We start from the raw sequence: 20,721 nt of genomic DNA on the forward strand, positions 1-20,721 counted from the left end.
TATAGCGGCCTTAATGCATAACTTTGCTATATAAGACTCTAGCCATACTTGGTAGCACTCATCGCCTAGGTCTTGTTTCACTTTCGACCTTTAAATTGTAGATCGATATAGACGGCAATTCATGAATAGCGATCAATGCGAAATTTTAGTAGGGGGGTGTCGAAATTGGACTGTCAGACTATCATACTGAATTGAAGACTAAATGGAACAGTTGTGCATGGGTGATGATGAATTGAGTTATGCCATGTCACAGTTTCGTCACAGTAAACGTACGATTACAAAAGTTATAGACCAAATTATCCTGGAATGGGAGGTGCCCCTAATGATGATCACAGCACTGTAGTCAATCTGGCAAAAGCTTTCTTCTGCATGTTTCTGCAGCAGGAAGTTTTTAATAGCAACTTGAATATTACTACTCGTACACCCCTTTCCCCCCGATTTTGAGACAGCAGACAGTGCTAAAGTACTGTAATGTGATTGCGGCCATTCATATTGCGGTACCTGAAATTCCATTATTGTTATTTAATTGACACACTATGATTCTGCCATTGTAGTGATAGACATCTTGCAAGCTGCATCTTCTTATGACTGCACTTATGTAGTACAGTACGGATATGGAGTAGACTCTTCAGGCATTATTAATTTGGAGAATTGGATATTACTGTCTGAATGATGAAGCATAACAACACTGTTGGATTTGTATATGTTACGTGCAATGTAAAAATCATATACTGTACTATGAAATCGATATTTGAACCATAACGAAAGGCGCTTGGCTGTGCTTAAAATACAGCTATGCAAGCTGTACCTATTCCATGATAGAGACAGAAACTTCTATGATACAAGTCCCTGATAGAGGAATCATTCGAAATGATCAGTATTTATTGCACTTTAATTTCAAGTATGCGTACACTTTACTTGATATAGCTGCTCTCAAGTTGTATATCCTGCATAATTAATTCAGTATATATGTATACTCATAAATGCACTTAAAAACATATTCGAATTGCATAATAGTCGTACGTATATTCTTAAGAAACTGTAACATGCAAACATTTGGTACTTTATCTGCTATCATGACGAATAAAATTATACAAATCTGCAAACTAGGAGTATCTCAGAAATCATGCTGCCGTTAAACTAGCAGATACGATAGATTTTTGTGACTAGCCTACCAATATATGTTAGAAACTAGTTACGGTGGTATTCATATAATTTCGACAATCACTAGCAAATTGCTTTCGATTTTCGATTTTCGATTTTAATAATAAAGGCTAAATTGAATACCTCAATACTGGTTTATTAGGTGAGCAAGAATTTAAAGGAAGAAATAAAAGAAATACGTTAGCTACCAGAGAAAAAGCTCAGGCTCGCCGATCTTCCAATGGCATTCAAGTGAGTACACCATCTAAATTTGAGATCATAATTGATGTACTTGTTCAACGTATATGCTGTGCAATTCAATGCTTTTACAATATAACCTGCAACGGGGACTACAAAGAAAGTAGTTCCTACCTGTAAAACTAATTTAAGTAATTACAATTATTAGCTTATGATCTTCTAATGCTACATATGCAATACACCATGACTCATCTTAGAATTACAGTGCCCTACCACATACTTATTTGGTAGTAATGCATTCCATACTTTATATTGCATAAATCCATCGATATTTTCCTACTTCTAAATGCCACCATCACACTACCTTTAGATCAGAACCAAAATAAGTTGAATTATGATAAATTACTTGTATTTTAGAACCATAGTAGAGTTCTCAATGCCTTCCATTTCGATCGATTTTGTCAACAAATTAAAAGCTCAATTTTAAGATTAAGCAAAGCAATAATGAGCGATGCTTACTGCTGTATTTAGTTCTGCAATCAAATCTTGGTATCTATTTAAAATTTCAGCGTTGAGATAAAGTTACTAAAGTTTAAAAGTGCCTTGCGTGCTGAAGTAAATCTTTGATCTCCGCGGTTAACCATGCTTTTCACTCTGTTATAATCAGGCCTTGTTTGCTGTTGTTGGTGGACTATTTGTATTACTGCTGGCCGTTTATTTCATCTTTTACCTCTTTATCAACAAATAGAGTGGCAAGAAAATAAAGAATTATTTGATAGTTTTACAAGGGCAACGCTTATTATGAATGTAATCCACATACGGGTACGAGTATAGTCGGCACTCGTAAAATTAGTTGCAAAAAGCAGACGTTGAATCAAACTCGTTATATTCCTTAGACAGTGGTTTACTTACAGGGTTTGTCTTATTAATAGTAAGTTAAACAAGGCACCCTTTTTTGGCTTCAAAATCTATCTGTAATGAATTACTATATTACCACTTCGAAAGTGTTATTACTGCTTCAACAATTGTTATTTGGCGGTTCTTACTGCGCTTCCAGACCGCTTCAGTAAAGTGTTGTAAATTGAACTACTTCTTGATTATATATATACGACTATTAATCCTACTTGGATGATCAAAGCTAAGAAATTCATTGTTCTATAATTATCTCGATATGCACTAGCAGAAATTATATAAACTACGACAATATAAAATTGTTTACGAAGCATTGTCTAGAATGATTACATTAGTTCTCTATGCTTTTGAAGTATCGACCTGGTCATTAATCTTAAAATTGAACAGCAAGATCAATTTTTTCCCATTTGAAACTTTTTATTGTATATTAATGTAGAAGATGATAACTCATAATTGAGAAAAATATGTTTAAATCGAAATGTATGCTGTCATGGTCTATAGTGTAAGATCATGTCATCCACTGAAAATTTATTTTTTATATCCAAGGTCTGATTACGTTAAGATACTAAAATCCTTTTTCAGAGAGTATAATAATCTTCCGTTAAATTCTATCCCGTGATTTCAATTGATATCATTCAATCTTTTTCAAATTGTACTTATTTTTCTGCAAAGATCATGCCTTCTTAACCAGCAAAAGATATCTAAACATAATATACTAAATAAGTAACTTAATCCCAAGATATTGTTGTAAATTACCTATAGTAGGGTTCATTTACATTAGATTTTAACTAAATCATACGAGATAAAATTACGCGAGATGTTATGTAAATAATCACTGATTACTGCCTCCATACGTCAATTTGTATTCGATAGTACTAAACATGTATTTCATTTTATCAAATCTTGCCTACGGTAAATAATTATAATAATAGGTGAGATAATAGACAATCATAACAATCCTTTTGAAGATTTTATATTTGATTTATTACATTATATTTTCCGTTTAACAGTAATAAATCTTTAGACCATAATAGATCTTGGATATTTGGTCATCTAGCTTATCAAATGCTTGTTTGATCAGTAGCCTTCTAGAAGGTTAAACTTACTTAACACAAGTACTAAGACAAATATCATTAGCATTGCAACGAGATTACTTTAAATGTTATAACATTAGCAAAAGATAAGCGGGCGGCATACATCATCGTGAACCTTCCTTATCCTTTGGCATATACACTAAAATAATAGATGGAACATGAAAAACCGTAGTTCTATAGATACATTGAGTATCAACAATTGTCATTCCACCGAATGTTAAGGTCTCCCGAAAAATGTAAGGTACACCAAAATTTAGAATAGGATAGCCATTGGAACTTAAAAATGTACGAATAAACTTATGCTAGACAGCTGTAGGTAGCCAAGTTAACACTGGAAGATCATCAAGATCTATACGAATCGTTAAACGATTTACTCATAAAATTAATACAAACTAGGATAGTACCAATATATTTCCAATAAAAATTAATATGACTGAGCAAATCGAACTAGATATCGAATTGGACATTAAGACAAGCGATGTCATCTCCATGCTGGTTTGTTAATCTGGCTTCCGCGGAATATGATCCCTAATGAAAGTTAAGATCTATTAGCACTGGATCCTAACTGTAGTCCGTATCTTAAGTGTGGAAGCAAATAATTTGAGAATGATCTATCAAAATGGGAGGTATCAGCGGTTTCCATCTCGAAAAAGTAAAGTCACATCATAATTTAATTAATGGTAGAGATTTTTAGAAAATTTTTTGTTTTAAAGATTACAACTAAATTACTATCGAACACAGTATATCATCAGCTGCAAATAGATGGTTATTTTGGCAATGTATACGCTATTACAAGCAATCGGCAAGGCTATGCGTATGTAATAAATATAATCAGTGAAGTGGTGCGTTTGGATAGAATGGCGATGTTCTAGAGTAGAGGATTTACTTTGAGCTAAAAAGATATTCTATATCATTTACAAGCTAAATATATTGTAGAGAAGTTCTTACAAGCCATAAAATCTTCAATGATTATCAGCTTCGAGAAGATCAGCTATACTTATTGCTAAGTTTATTTGCTACGATATTGTTTTCGTCATATTCAGATTACAGTGAGTTAAATCTTGTCTGTATATTCAGTTAAACGTATAATTAAGAAGGATATAAATTCATCCATTAAGCTCTTTTACTTACTTTCATAAGAAGTTTTGGCAAAGCAAAGCTATCGTGAAGTTTTAGTAGTCCTAAAAATTCATGTATAATAGAAAATATTAGATACGCTAAACAAATACCGTTCTTCTCCTAGACTATTGCCTAAACTTATAAAATAGAACTTGTAATTCGATATTCTCTCCTTTACAATATAATATATTGGACTCCATCTCGTTCTCGTTAAAACAAATTATTTTCACATGGACTCTACTTAAACGAAATACTATTTTCAGTCGATCTTATTGGTTGATTATATATAATTATTAAAAAAAACGGAAGGATAGCTCGTATTCGTATTACTGCGCTAAAATAGATTCAATACAATATCAGCCATGATTATTAAATTTTACAATGATGGCTATCCTTGAGATAAGTAATCATCTTGAAAGTAGCAATAAAATTTTTTATACATCAGTCTCAAAAAGCACTAAAACATTATTTAGTTGCTCTATTTGAGCTGCTTAAAATAAAATGAAATAATTATCTGAAAGTAATGACGAAGCTATTGCTACTATCTATTTCTAGCAGGTGTTCACAGATAGATTTGCGCTTTCAAACTCTCTACTGTAAGGCATTGAAAGCAGTCTTTAAAAAAATAGAATCTTGCTATTATGAATGCAATAAAACCATCACTATTGGCTACTTTTAGTAGACACTTGTGGACAGAAATGCCATTTTTAACTTTCTATAGCACGATTAGCCAACATAAAAATACATTCGAAAACTAAAATTTCACGATTTTCTCTCTCAAATCACTATTAAAGAAATTCTTTCCTGATGATCTTTTTTATTTTGAAATTTTAACATAGACCATTCGAAAATATATCCTGTAAAATGCAATCTATATAGTATAACTAGATGATAGATCAATAGATTTATGCAATGGAAGATAGACTATCGTTATGGAAGCTTAATTATGGGTATGACTCACGATGGCACTAGAAAAGTTACTGCCTGATATTTGAAGAGAAGTCATTTTAATTAACTTTCAAATCTTAGGTAGTATATTTATTTTGACTTTGAGAGGCCAAGAAATAACGCTAACCTCACTGATTCTTTCCATTTATATTAAAAACTCTGAGTACTATATTTATTTTGATTGAAAGATGCCTAGAAACAACTACCGCTAATACTAGAAAGCTGTAAAATTAGTCTGGAAATAATATCATCGCTGCAGCTAAATTACCTTTTCGGACAGGACAGGAAATATGAGTTAAATTGGACATCTTACACATTTCTAGCTGTTTATCAACAGCAGACAGGCCATCGATGGTAACTTTTAAGTGGATACCGGCTTTCGTGATATCATACTCTATGATACAGACAGAATAATCAAATGTCAAATAACAGTTTTAAAAACTAGAATGATAATAATTATGAGCTAAAGAATCCAAAGTGAAAGGCGGTAGAACTAAAGCTTTTTTATTACAATATTCAACGGATATTTCATCTTGCTTTAACAAGGTAACCTAACGGGAAATATAGTACTAATATCTTTTCTTCGCAGCAGTATTCTAAAGTATGGTAATTAATTTATTTATTCTCTCTATGACAGCTTTGCTTCTTCTTATGGCGACAGTATGGTCTATATATTCCTACCTAGTTCGGTTTTAGCTCTATAGGTTACATTTAATCTTTCAGTTTCTTGATCCACTACAAGGGCAATTTTACCCAATATCTCTCGGTCACAAATGACCTCCTGATTGCTGGATGCTAGACCAGATAAATTCAATATGAAGCCATTTAGTTATAGTCAATTAGATATTGCGAAAAGTTAGATCAACTTTAAATGATGAAATTATTAATCTGCAACGCGATTGAAATAGCTATGGAGACTTAAAAAATGATGAAATTCTGTATAATCAATGATGATTTATGTTGATAATTCCTTCCTGTTCCCTTTTTCATTTCTTAAAGGGATATTATTCCTTAGCTAGTTTGATTCTCTGTAGGAATACTGTAACTTATACATATAATAATAACATGTCTAACAAATGAAACTTACGGCATGGCCTGAAAACATCGCCAATCTCAACTTTATTTGGGTCATTCAGCCACTTTTTCCAATACATTTGATTCTCACCTTTGGCACTGCCACAAACCTTTTTCTTATTCTTACTAATCTTACGAATGACATCTGTGCCTTTGACTGGATAAAATTTATAACCAATGTAGAAGACGATTAATGCAATAATAGCAATGATGATATGTTTCTTTCGAATCTGCCAAGATTTTTTCTCGGTGGTTTCTTCACTTTTTTCCGAAGACATAATGAATGATTTCTTCTTCTTTTGGACTGATGACGTGGCAAGATAGAAATAGTAACCGGCTAAAATAGGATTTAAATTTCTTGGACAGGAAATAGACGAGTACAGAGCAATTATTTCTGCAATCGGTCAAAATTATTTCTTATAAAATCTAATAAAGGACAGATTAAATCTTGAGGAAAAACGGTTCCAATTTGCGGAACAGTAATAGAAATAAAACAATCTTTACAAATGAGGTAATGGCTAGTACAAGCACGCTGAAGTTAACCTGGATAGTATACCAAATAAATAGGATACAATTCGACGTTCAGTCGGCCACGCTAACTCAGATCGACGTTGTTTTTATTACTGCATAAATAACTTATACAAATATACAATCAATTCGATAAGATCAACAGAAAAACAAGAAAGGTTTATTGTTTCAGAAAAATTTAACTTACGGATAAACCGCCATAACTTACTTGAAATATACCTATCCTGGCAATGGACGGTACAAAATTTTCTATACATAAAATAAGGTAGAAAGTGGGCAGAATATGGCAATGTTATTAAGTAAACTTGATTTGAATTTCTTCCATTGCAATAATGTATCGAATCGTTACTATCCCAAAATCGCCTTCTAAGTATACTGGTAGTACTGGCTAATCAATGATTTTAATTAGTTTAACTTATACTCCAAAATAAAACACATTCATTATTATGATGAAAGTACTTCTACTGTATAAGCAATAAACGCCCTTCTCGTCGAGGGAATGAATAACAACCCTTTCCAACTTAGCCTGTAGTAAAGAAAGATCATTTGTATTAGAGTGAATTTGGACTTTCCACAGTTGGATAAAATTCATCCCATCGATACTACTCAAGCTACTTAAATTTATATTATTATGATGAAAGTACTCCTACTGTAGAGCAATAAATACTTTTCTAATTTGAGAGAGCTAAAACAGATTTTTGCAATTTATACGTTAGCAGAGAATAGCTACCATGTTAAAGTGAATATGGACAATTTAGTTCTTTTCAATAATACATGTTAATCCGATCGATCATATCCCCCAAAAACTACCTTGTAGGTATATTCACAGTACGGGTAAATAAATAGTCGCAATTTGCTTCACCTATACCTCAGATCAAAAGTAGATCCATTTGTTGTGATGAAAGTACCCTTATTATATGAGCAATAATTAGTCTTCTAGAAAAGTAGTAGAACTTCAACAGCTTCCAACATTCTGCTTCAATTGAAATATCACAAACTCCAATACTAAATGATTATACTAAGAGTTTAATAAAAGATCCAAATTCCGTTAGCCTTTACCTTCATCAAGATAAATTTAATAGCTGAAAGGCATACTCATAGCTAGCTACAAGTCCTTTTCGAAGAAACTGTTAGTATTGATATACTTATGATTGGGTGTTTTCAATAATATATTTTGATTAAAATTAGGTAAGGTAAACTCAAAGATTTCTGAATGGATAAATGAAGAGTTTATTAAAGATTCAATCTCCTTGAACCCTTGATCAAAATAGATTCATTCATTAAAATAAAGGCACTCCTATAAACGTTTTCTAAGAAATTATTGGTATTGATATAGCTACAACAGCCTTTTTTTCTAATATTCTGTATAATTGAATTATCGTAGGATAAATAAACAGCTTAAATATGCTAGACATGATCTTGATAAATAACTTATTAGACTCGTATCTCTATACTTTACAGCATTGATTTTACTTAATTTTCATAGCTCTAATCTTCGATAGCTTAGACGATGTAATGAAAATATCAATATCATGCTATTAGTGGATATAGATCATAATTTACAAATATTCCACTTTTCCTACATCTACTTTCAACTATTATATAGGCAGATAGAGATAGTATGGGGGCCGTCTTGACGCGATAAAAGACGTTAGTTTATGCAAGGAATCATGTAAGTAATAGATAGGAATAATTTGTTAATTTAAGAGCAACTCCAGGCGGTTAAAATGGTTCTGACGGAGTTTTAAACAAGGATGATTGACTTGTGACGAAGTACATTACAATTGCGATGTAAATGATGACGTTAATAACAAAACTGTTGATATTATGATCCATTCTATCTTGATGGGGAATATCCAAACCCCTAGTGTGATTTCGTAAATCCAACACCAATCGTCGATCATTGTTGAAAAAAAATGTTTTAACATCGTTTAAATGACGACATCCACCTAAGGGTGAGGACCGATTTTTATTTTGTTTATCTGATCTAGATGTATGCAGGATTATATACTAAATATCGTGTAATATACGAATTAATTATCTGGAATACATGACTGACAAGATCAAAAGCGAACAGACTGTTTTATTAGAGTATTTTCTGTTGAAAAAATCAGTCATTATAATGTTATCCTATCTACAGATATACTGTATCAAGTACAGCATAACCCGATTAGCTATAATTTACGTGTATGTGGGAGATTATCTTTATTCTCTTTTAATTATTTAATATTGATTAATCTTTATAACGAATCATTTGTTAATATGCAATCAATACTGAACATGCAGTAGCTGACAGTCTGAATATTGCCCTGTTAAAGCACGATCATTATCATTTAATCCTATATCTAGAAAAATATATGAACAATTCGATTATGTATAATTTACTAGTTTATAAGAAATCGTTTTGATTTTCTTAATATTAATCGGCAGTTTACCTTTAGATTAAGCAGATCAATTACGGTATGATCTTCACTTAGAAAAAAGGCCTCATTTAGGTTGTTGATTATATAGTTATTACACTACAGTGCTTTGCAATCTTCGTACTTGCAACACATTTTAAATCAAATGGATTAAGTAAACAATAAAGAACCTACACAGCGCAGCTGCAGAGTGAATTTTCAAAACTAAAAACGTTTTAATGCAAAATTTATTCACCCTTCTAAGGATGCTGTATAATTGCATAACTAGTAGTGATATTGTAATTTTACACTCATCACGCCTTGATGAGGACAGTCTAATAAACAAAAAAATACGAGAAAACATTATAATACAGGTTGTACGTAAACCCTATTTACATTAAAGTTTTAAAATTATAAATGTAGATCATGTCAATCGTTGCAATTTATGGTAGCCCGGGTGTGATAGCATAATATACATCGTATTACAGAATCAATGGTTTACATACGATTAAAATCATAAATAACAGAAATTCTGTCAAACTACAATTGCATGATGTTTCATGAAAATCATTATATGCAACGAAAGCCACAATAAATATTACACGAGTACTTTACTAAGCCTTGCATAATTTCAGATTACTTTTCAAATAGAATTTTTTTCATGACCTACTTCAATGCCCAGAGTGAGCTTATCAGACATTAAATTAACTAGTAAAATTGAATACTATATATACACGTAACAGAGGCTTATAAACCAAACTGACGTGGGGTCCTACGTGGTGTTGGTGCATCCTTGCCAGTAAACTTACCAGGTGTTTCTATTCTATTTCTAGTGATAGAATAAGGATTACTTTATAAACTTACAATGCTAAATACAGAACTCTAACAACAGTCATCAAATAAAAATATTTAGTTAAAATTTAGCGAGGAAAATAATTCGACAGTATAGCTTACTTTTTAGCGTCGATTCTTGTTGTGACATTTTCCTTTTCCTTTCTACTCTTGAGTAATTCTGCTGCAGCTTCCATTTCAGATTCCATGACACTTTGCTGTTCTAGTGCTTTCTTACGCCTTGACTGTACAAATAATTGCATTTAACAAAATCAGACATACGATACAGTGAAAGAAAAATATTTATAGCGCTTAAAATTAATGCAACTTCATTGAAGCGAACCTGAGCGTCTTTTGTCGTCTCTTTAATAGTATAGAACATGGGCCCTAATTCAGCTAACCACTCCCCTTCTACTGAAGTTACACATTGCATGTACTCTTTTGTTGTCATAACCAGTTCATGATATACAATATAGTCGGGCGTAAATCCCATACCATATAAGGAACTTGTCGGATGTAAATTGCATGGCATGCCGGTTCTCATATTTACATATTCACCAATACCCTAGAGATTCATTGACAGACATTGATCAAGAATGCTGTTAATTTTATACATATTTTAATTACAGCACTGATAGTAATTAGTTGTCTTAACTATATAAATACTCTTAGTACATCTTTATTATCAGCTAACAACCGTGGAATACTTTCTTATTCTTAAACGATCGTTTACCTTCAGTCTTGCAGCTTGGTGAAAATATGATGAACAAATACATTTTCTACAGATATCCCAGTCAGTTCCGCAAGATACGATCTTCAAGTTCTGCTGATGCATAATGTCGGTAAGTTGAGAACGAACTTCCCTCACCTAGGCAATATAAAAGTAGTAGTATTAACACAGCATATAGACAAAATATGTATCGAGCTATAAGGCACCATTTCATAATTTTAATTCGATAATCGTTTTGAGCTGACCTTACGCAAAGCTTTGAAATGGAGGAAGTGTTGTGTACACCATGATGATGAATAGCTAAAAGTTAAAAGATGCAATAGCATATCAACCTAAGCCTACTTGCATTAACTAAAATTCTCACAAAGAAAATCTATATTACTTATTAGTTTTCCATTGTTGATAAACGTGAAGGTAAGTTAAATGATCACTTTCAGGAACGGAAAATTTTTCACGAATACTATCGCTCTCTTCTTCCCTCCCTTTTGGGCGGTAGAATATTGTTGGCACGGATAACATCGAGACAATTGTCTAAAAAAAGTGTCTTATTAAGTTAAGAAGTTACATTATCCAAATAATTCACGTATCATACCAAAATTTCCGCACTGCATTCCATATCAACTGATACAATAAGCATTTTTGATAGAGCGGGATCAAGAGGAAACTCAACCATTTGACGACCCAGAGGCGTTAGCATACCAGTATTATCTAAGGCGCCAAGAACCCACAACTGATACATTGAATTAAGTATATTATCCTAATAGGTGATTTTAAACGCAATAATTACTCAAATAGTACAGAAATGATTAATCTTAACTGTAATATGAAATCAATGCATTCAACGAGTAATCTATCGTTACTTGTGGCGGCGGATCCATGAAGTGAAACTCAAGCAAATTGTTTACTCCTAATGATTTCAGCAGCAATACAACATTTGCCAAGTTGGTTCTTTGTATTTCGGGGACATTTGTTATTAAGAGTTCGTTCTTGTAAGCCGATTCATTATACAATCGAAAGCATTGTCTAATTTGATAAATCCAAGGCAATAATGAAGGGATTTAAAATAAGATTTTAGTTACGATTGTAAATCTCCCAACAAATTAAAAGTGTTAAGAACTGAATTTGTTTGCAATCTACTTACCCAGGCCCAGTTCTACCAGCTCGGCCAGACCTTTGGTTAGCATTTGCCTAATACACGATAATATATTAAGGAATATTGTCCGTATTGCAATTTGAGAAGTCCTATATTTCCTTACTTGGCTAATTGGAAAAACTTGAAGAGCGTCCATACCAATTTTAGGATTGTATACTTTCAGTTTACAGTATCCGCAGTCAATTACGTACATAATTCCATCAACTAGAGAGTAATTGTATGTTTTAATTTCTTTTATGGTATATAGAGCTAATTGGATCCTAATACCAAGATTTAATTCGTTAAGTGTTCACATACCAGTTAATGAAGTCTCGGCAATGTTAGTAGCAACTACACATTTTCGGACACCATCAGGGGCGCGGTGAAAAATTTTAGCTTGCAAGTCTGATGGAAGTTGGGAATATATAGGCAAGACAGTCAATGGAGGTGCTCCTTCTACCTCACCAAGGCGCTCTAAAGCAAACAACAGCAGAATTCAAATCTTCAAATTGCAGATAGTATTAATATCTAACTCGGTAAGGTATTTACCTGTAATAAGGTCGCAAGTAACTTCAATATCTTCTTGTCCAGGCATAAAAATTAAGATATCACCTACAAATGGAATAATGTATTGATCGTATTCGATTTATAATTATCAACACCCTTGTAATAAAAAATTTTCAAATGCCTACCTTTACTAGGTTGTAAGTGAATCTGCAGTGCTTGTTTAACAGCTCCATCTACATAGTCTTCAATTGCAGTTTTACTAAAAAATATATCCACAGGAAATGTTCTTCCAGGTATCTACACAACGGCAGGATAAGAAATTAAGTAATTAAATGAACAATTTTTACGCTAACTCGATATAGAAATCAAACATTGAAAGCTTCTATAACGTGTATTAATAATCTGTAAACAACTAACCGTAAAGGTAGGAACATTTCCAAAGAATTTCGAAAATTTTGTCGCGTCCATAGTAGCAGAGGTAATTATTAATTTCAGGTCTCTTCTCCGGCAAGCAATCTGAAAAATATAGTATACATGAAATTAAATAATGGTATATTTTTATATTGAAAGAACGATGGTAATAAAACTATGGCTGTATATTACATCGCGAAGTAAGCCGAATAAGACATCTGTATTTAATGATCGTTCATGAGCTTCATCCATAATGATTACGCTATAGTTGTCTAAATCGGGCTCTCTGAGTGATTCTCTCAATAAAATTCCATCGGTCATATATTTAATGATTGTATTCTATACGAAGAAACAAACAATACTATCTATTATTAGAGTAATTAATTCACAGTTTTATTAACTAACACGTAGGCTTTCTACGCATCTAACACTACAACCTCAGAGGTCACATCTTCGAATCGGATAGCATAGCCAACTTCTTCGCCTAACTTTGTATTCATTTCATCACTAACACGTTTAGCTACGGACATTGCTGCAACACGACGAGGTTGTGTGCATCCAATCATGCCATATTTACTATATCCATCTTCATGTACATACTACAAATGCGATAGAATGATAAATTTTAATATAAATTTATATATTGTATTATCGTCTTGATACATATTTTATAAAACTAGAGAAGATGCATCAAATGATATACATACCTGAGTTAATTGTGTTGTCTTGCCAGAGCCAGTTTCACCGACAATAATAATAATATTATTATCGCGGATAATCGTTAATAACTGTGTATTGAATGGGTTAAATAAAGATCATCATCAATCATCACGAGCCAAGTAATTATTTAATTAGTTTTGATATCATTTCAATAAAGACCTGTTCTCTAGAAGCAAATATTGGTAGATACTGTCGCTGTTCTCTTAAAGTTTTCGTTTTAGCGAACTCGCTACTTGCTTCATCGGCTTTATTCATATGTTTTGCAAATTTATGACCTTCCTTATAATCTCCCTCTTCTTGTTGATCCTACGAAGACATGATAATTAATTTTTTTAAGACATTTCGACCGCAAGGCTAGACGATTGAATCAATATGTAATGACTTATTATATACCTCTTCTGCTTTCTTTTTAATACCCATTAAATTTCCGAGTTTTGTACCTGCTAATTCCCAGTCTTTATTTTGAGCTTTCATTCGTTCTTTCTCTTCTCTATAGCGTCGGACTACTAAAGATCCCTTACGTGAAATGATAGCCATATCAGACGTTGGATCCTGCATCATAAATAACAACATCAAAAATTAAATTGATACCAGAATAATGAAACAATTAATAATTAATGACAACTTTTAGTATAAAAATACAATAATTTTGATTTAAATTTAAAAAATCCCTTAGTAAACGTACTTTGATTGGTAATACCGGTTCTGGCTGCTTAGTAAACACAATTCTACCATCTAAAAATGGTGGTACAATATTCTGAACTAAAAGGTTAACTTTGGCTTTGTATTCATCTTCTTCATTCTCTTCTAGTTCTAAACGTTGGACAACGCCACTTGTTAACATCCGATTAGTTTCCCATCTTTCATTATCCTTAATAGAATAATTATATAGGGTACAGTAAATTACATACGCATGTAATCATGTCATACGCGTATAGTACACAAAATGTGATCAATCTTGTGCTATGATCCTTACCTTATTGATTTGCCTTTGCTGAGCGGATACTTTCTTGACATGCTTTCGAGTAATTTCTTCTTCCTTCTTTTTAACATAGTCTTCGGATAAGTTAGAGAAAGGGTTGTTTAATTCATCATAACCGCTATCCATATCATACCATGCTCGATCGAGTTTCTAATCAGTGATTATCAAAGTACTTTAGTTACAAACTCTTATGGTAATGTAACATGTAGTTAAAGACGCTCTTGAACCTAAATTGTAAAACATAGGGTAATATAAGTTCGACGGTGTTACCTTTTGTTCTTCTTCCCATCCTTTCTCTGTTATGCCTTGATCTAATTTTGAATCATCTGTATCACCTTAACAAATAGATAAATGGACTGGTTAAATTTTGAGTCGTGTTGTTTTTATTGTCATAAAAATTTTAATTAATCGACATGATGTGTAATATTTTATAGTACAATAGTCGTGTTAAAATTAAGAAACTATTATGTAACTCGAATTCTTTACAGTTAAAAAATAAATATTACTGTTGACATCGGCTAAACTGTTAATAGGGTCATACCAGCTAGGCCAGTAGAAAATCTTGGTGTAGCGCCAGTGCTTCTGCGATCATTAGCCCATGCATTGTATTTATGAGATGGAGTAGCCTTAGGAGTATCATCAGCATACCGCCTAATGATAGCATTGTATAAGAGAAAATGATATTTATGAAAATACAGTATCTATATCGATGGTAATAATCAGCCAAGATCAATGTATCAATATGATCAATTATAACAAAATCAATGTCTAGATTAACTATTCTCTCGTATCTTTGTATCACCTGCTACGATTATCACGTCGATCTGTCTTGTCTTGACGAGATGGTGAATATAAATCCCAATCAGAGGGTTTAGGTGTTTTATTGCTGTCTTCCCAGCCAGTACGAGAAGGAGTTCGATCGCCTAAATAGTTATTTAGTTGTGAACAATTGGTTTAATGTCATTGTTTTAGGCAAAGCAATTTCTTTCGCATATAAAGCGTATAACTGGAAGTTTTTTCCTTTAATATATGTGACATATTGATACTGACTGCAAAGATACGTATAAAAGTCAGGTTGAATTACTACAGTATGAGTACATTCTGATGGTTGTTGTTACATATCATTCTTATCCATGATCATTAGCACTTGTCCATCCTTATTTTATATCGGTTTAGTATAGTTAATTTTACATGAATAAAAGGTCAATCAATAGAAGGATAATTATCCGTTTTACTATGGTTTTTAACATTTCATTGAATTATATTATACTCTACTATTGGTAACCTTTAAAGCGCGGTGTATGTTCCCAATTGCGATTGTGTCTTCGATTTGGTGTATCCTCTTCCCATTTATCACGAGCAGAACGTTGAACGCCACGTTCTTGTTGGTAATGGCGATAGCGTTCTCTTTCTACATCATCTCTTCTACGTGATTGAGAAGTATGCTGGTTAGAAGCATAAACACCATGTTTTCGACTTTCTCTATCGCGTTGATGCCGTTTTTCCCTCTCTAAACGTACTTGATCGCTAACTCCACCAGTATGTGAAGGCGTTTCAATACGTGGAGGACGAAAATGCCGATCACGACCTTGATCACGATGACTGCTACTGTCTCTCTTACTCCCACTACCACCACGACTAAATCGGACATCTTCATCTTCATCCCAATCACGACGTAAAGGAGTTAATCTAGCTCTTTTCTCTTTAAATTGAAGCTCCTCTTTCTGTCGTCTTTTCTCACGGGCTAACTTATCCAAACCTAATTCCGAGACACCGGCATTTGCAGCTGTTGGAGGTGCTCGAAAGACATGTTGATCTCCATCATTGGCGGTCCTCTTTTTAATAACTAAACCACCTCCACTACTTTGACTACCTTCCAGTCGATCATGAGAGCCAACATCAAAACCGCCAGCATCACTATCATCCATATCGGCCGCTATTTCAAACGATTTCTTCAATTTCTAGTCACAAATAGGCAGCAAGAATTGCAATCTTTGCTCGCTGGCCTTTTCAAATGATTGAATTAGAGCCCGCTAACGTTGTCGTTACTACGCAGTCGTGATGCTACAGTCTAAAATGGGGTAGCCGACGGCTGTCAGACCAGCCACTCAGTATGAGTGCAATGGTACCCTTGTATCGTACCGTATATAGTGTATCTTTCTTCTTCATACAGTACTGCACTGTAGTTATAGTGCACTGTACACTGTAGAAAACAAAATTTAGGCCTACTATCTGCTACCTGTAGTTGTCGATACAGTACAGCATTTTGACCCAATGACTGGTCATAAATGGTGTATGACTGGAAATAGCACGGTAGTACTGATACCCAAACAGGAGTTGTTGTAATAGAGTTTACTAGGCCTTTTACTCCATCGACTTGGAGGAAAAAGGCCTAAAAGCCTAAAGGAGATGCCTGCAAAACTGCTCGGTGCTAGCGGACGGTTGGAAATGACTAACTCACAATTTTCGTTATTATTTCTTCAATAATGAGCCATAAATCTACTGACAGTACAGTAGTAGCAGTATGGACTTCTAGTCTAGACTGGAGTCTACTACAATCAGGCCCTCCGAATATTGTATAGTATTGTATAATGTAATGAAATAGACTAGAGTCTGATTAATTTCGATGGCACCTGGAAAGAATGCAAAGTTAAATCAAGCTCAAACTAGCACAATTTTATTTATTTCATAGATATCCTTCTACGTGTACATATCAATATTACTCGAGAATTTCAACACAATACAACTTTGATTTTCAACCATGGGGTACCATCGAAGTCAATCAGACTTGTACGTTATTGTAGATGGCCCAGAGTCCAACAAATTTATGGACTCGAAGCAAAATATGATCTATGGGCATACTGGATCTTTCGTAGTCCTATTAACGGACGCGTACTTTGCATTTTTGCCTACAACTTATATAAGACAGATTATTTGGAGGATTTCGATAATATTGATGCCCAAACATGATCTGCAAAAGACACCAATCTCAATATTGCAATGGAAGATACTTGACTACGCTAGCACAACTACGAATACAACAAACACCTGTTGATTCATTTTGCATGGGTTGAGGATGGACAGGATGGACATCAAGTCTATCCTGATTTAATGCGATAGTAGTAGTTAAGTTATCTTAACAACTGCTGAGCTAGACTTTGCATGGCGTTTACTCCTCACGAATAGAACGTCAACATCGGCTGATTGAGGGTAAAACAGGGCCTACAAGAATGATATCAAGTCTATTCCAATGAGATTATTCTGATTAGTAAATCTAGTCATTATCGTTTCATTGCAGTACGGTGTATAACAATTGCTGCCATGTCTGCGCGAACCAATGGATATTTCACCATGGTGATCAATTCTATCCAATCGGATATTGACTCTAGTGGTAAAGCGAGCATCGCTCATTCTATGCCGGTAGTTCAACCAACAGAAGGAAAGTTTGTAATCTTATGCTCTAATCGGAATATTCCACCGCCTCAGGACTCTCATAATCATTATCAGTTGTTATTATGGTCTGGATTGAAACCATTCAAGATATATCAAACGGTAATAATCTATCACTAATGGCGTCATGCAAGTCGTAAATTGTATGTTGTCTTCAAAGTCAACGGCAGTAGGAGTATGCACATATATTGAATACTATATAGCGTATAGCCATCAATGGTGTAATGCCTACGTGTAATTCGGTTTTATGAGCTTAATCGGATAGCTAATACAAATTCGGAAATACAAGTCTGCCGTATACCGCTAGCTACTATTTTAATTGATTAATCTATGGGTATATAGCATATACTGTATAGAAGTTGGTTTATATTTGTATTTGTTATGCAAGGACACAAATATACCATCGTAAAACTGGTTATACAGTACTACTGTAATCGCTAGTAAATCCAAGTGTCATTACTGTTTTATGACGCTAATTTATCTTTACAGTTACAAGATACTTGAGAAGTTATTTTACATTCGATTTGAGTATGCAGCATCTACTATTATTAGAAGCGTCAATAAAATTTGCATTAATAGACACGCATGTAGCCATATACGAGCATATAGTATAACATGTGCATATGCGTTACATAACTATGAGTGCTATCTTAATAACCTTTACGCTATACTGTAAACTAAAAAATTGTGAAATGCTTATGAACATTACTAGATTTTACAGTTCCTTACTCGGCACTCGCACAAGTATCATAGCTTTACAAATAGAGCAATTGAACTCATTAATAAAGCAGTACTTTTAAATAAACCATTTAAAAAACGTGTACTATAGAATGGAAATATCAATCAAAATGTTAAAATTGTATTCTTTCATTTTTTTAGCTATACGAAGCTGGAGATAACTTCTCCGTAGCTTTCATATCAGAAAATTCCATTGCGAGATTACGACTTTATCCCTTGACATGGGCTGGAATTAAAGCAGCGATTAAGAGCTGTTTGCCACTGGCCGAAAAGCGCTTGCAACCATGGCTTGACACTATTGAAAGAGAATTGAGCAATGATCCAGGTCGATACCTTTATAATAGTGACGATTCTGAGATGCACTATGATACATTCATGAACTTAAGGGAGCCAGTTACTAAAAATCAAGCCTTGTATTTCCTAACTAGCGAAATGCATGTTCACCAGTTGTATTATGATACTTTACGAAATCTACATCCAGATAATTTACCAGAAAGATATTTATGCTCAGCTAAAGATTTTACAATGGCTGATTGTGTTGAATTACTACCGTCGCAAATAAGCATACCTGAAGAGACTATCAAGACTTATAGTAATCTTCCTGGTATAGTCAATGGTTTCCTAAGTAAAGCAAATGGTCGAGTCTTTGGAAGAATCTGCTCGACACCAACTAGGCAAGAAAGACCCAAGAATCTATCCTATGTGCCTAGAAGAAAGACGGCTTTTGTTTTTGGACCTGAAACTGTGCAAACCCTTTTATTGCAAAAGAAACCGTATGAAATCTTACTCGAGCTTGGGATGTTACCTGAAGGAATTCACGAAAAGGTTGTATGCATAGCACTGTACGTAGTTTGCTTAATAGAGAAATCGAAATGAACGAATTAATCACCAATTATCAATTTTATCATATTGTTTTTAGTGCTGCATTCGCAAACATGTTTATTGGTTGATATTATTATGTCCAGGCCAATGTGGGTCTAAATTAGATTTTTACGAAGCAACCTGGCAAGGTGTTGTTGAAGCCATGAAGGTCATTTATCCGCAAGCTTATGATGATCTTTTAATCCATTTGGATGAGATAAAAGCAACAAATATCGAGACTTTCGAAAAGCAAGCACAATTCAGATTTATTGAAGTGCTGCCTTTCAGAGATAGCTTAAACTACATGTCTTATCAACGATTTTGTAATCTCCCTCATCCGCGTAAAGCATGGCAAGTCAGACTATTTTTATATTGTGAACTTCGATTACTGGAACTCTTTGCAGGTGATGGCCATACAAAGCTTGAAGATGGTCGAATTGGTGAAAAGGAGTATCTATGTCGAAATTATAACCTTTTCGATTTAAGTAGGAATCAGTATGTTATACTGCCACTTTCTATTGACATTCCTGACGCAGTTATAAAACAATTTGGTCAATCTGAATGATTAATCAATGATCCTTAGTCTAAAGTATTTTTAATGTTACAGTACAGAACGCACACTAATCAGATGACTTAAATTATCTTTGTTGCTGTTTATTAAAACAGTACTTTTAATACACGTATAAATGTGGTGAAATAATAATCCAGGTAGACATAGTTCATAACGATGCAAGCGTAAAGGTCACTTCTGATTCATAGAAGTAGTAATATAATATGTTGTACAATCATTATTCGTGAATAATATTATTGCTATAATGAACACGAATCTGCGTTTTACAAAACCAGATAGTATGATATAGATAAATAATGTTTTAAACACTATTTACTGTACACTGCGAGTAATACCTACAAAATATCTGAACAGGCACATTGAATCTATTTCG

The 20,721-nt window shown here is 33.5% G+C and overlaps 3 protein-coding genes across 3 annotated transcripts; 1 reads left to right on the forward strand and 2 right to left on the reverse strand.

Annotated features, from left to right (window-relative positions):
* Positions 1–3,775: 3,775 nt before the first annotated feature.
* TRIADDRAFT_63886 (uncharacterized protein) lies at positions 3,776–6,766 on the reverse strand (the record flags this gene model as incomplete). Its single annotated transcript, XM_002112080.1, has 5 exons — positions 3,776–3,875; positions 4,479–4,528; positions 5,683–5,808; positions 6,096–6,209; positions 6,502–6,766. 5 exons carry the CDS (start codon positions 6,764–6,766, stop codon positions 3,795–3,797), a joined length of 636 nt encoding a protein of 211 aa, XP_002112116.1. The 3' UTR covers positions 3,776–3,794.
* Positions 6,767–10,162: 3,396 nt separating this feature from the next.
* TRIADDRAFT_50235 (uncharacterized protein) lies at positions 10,163–13,083 on the reverse strand (the record flags this gene model as incomplete). Its single annotated transcript, XM_002112081.1, has 14 exons — positions 10,163–10,244; positions 10,370–10,491; positions 10,590–10,811; positions 10,980–11,114; positions 11,222–11,276; positions 11,359–11,507; positions 11,569–11,733; positions 11,837–11,999; positions 12,118–12,164; positions 12,233–12,333; positions 12,427–12,582; positions 12,658–12,720; positions 12,801–12,912; positions 13,033–13,083. 14 exons carry the CDS (start codon positions 13,081–13,083, stop codon positions 10,163–10,165), a joined length of 1,623 nt encoding a protein of 540 aa, XP_002112117.1.
* Positions 13,084–18,049: 4,966 nt separating this feature from the next.
* On the forward strand, positions 18,050–20,342 carry TRIADDRAFT_55830 (uncharacterized protein; the record flags this gene model as incomplete). Its single annotated transcript, XM_002111579.1, has 3 exons — positions 18,050–18,280; positions 19,058–19,741; positions 19,836–20,342. 3 exons carry the CDS (start codon positions 18,050–18,052, stop codon positions 20,340–20,342), a joined length of 1,422 nt encoding a protein of 473 aa, XP_002111615.1.
* Positions 20,343–20,721: the final 379 nt, after the last annotated feature.

The sequence above is a fragment of the Trichoplax adhaerens genome, genomic scaffold, assembly GCF_000150275.1.
Source record: "Trichoplax adhaerens TRIADscaffold_4 genomic scaffold, whole genome shotgun sequence".
Taxonomy (NCBI): domain Eukaryota; kingdom Metazoa; phylum Placozoa; class Uniplacotomia; order Trichoplacea; family Trichoplacidae; genus Trichoplax; species Trichoplax adhaerens.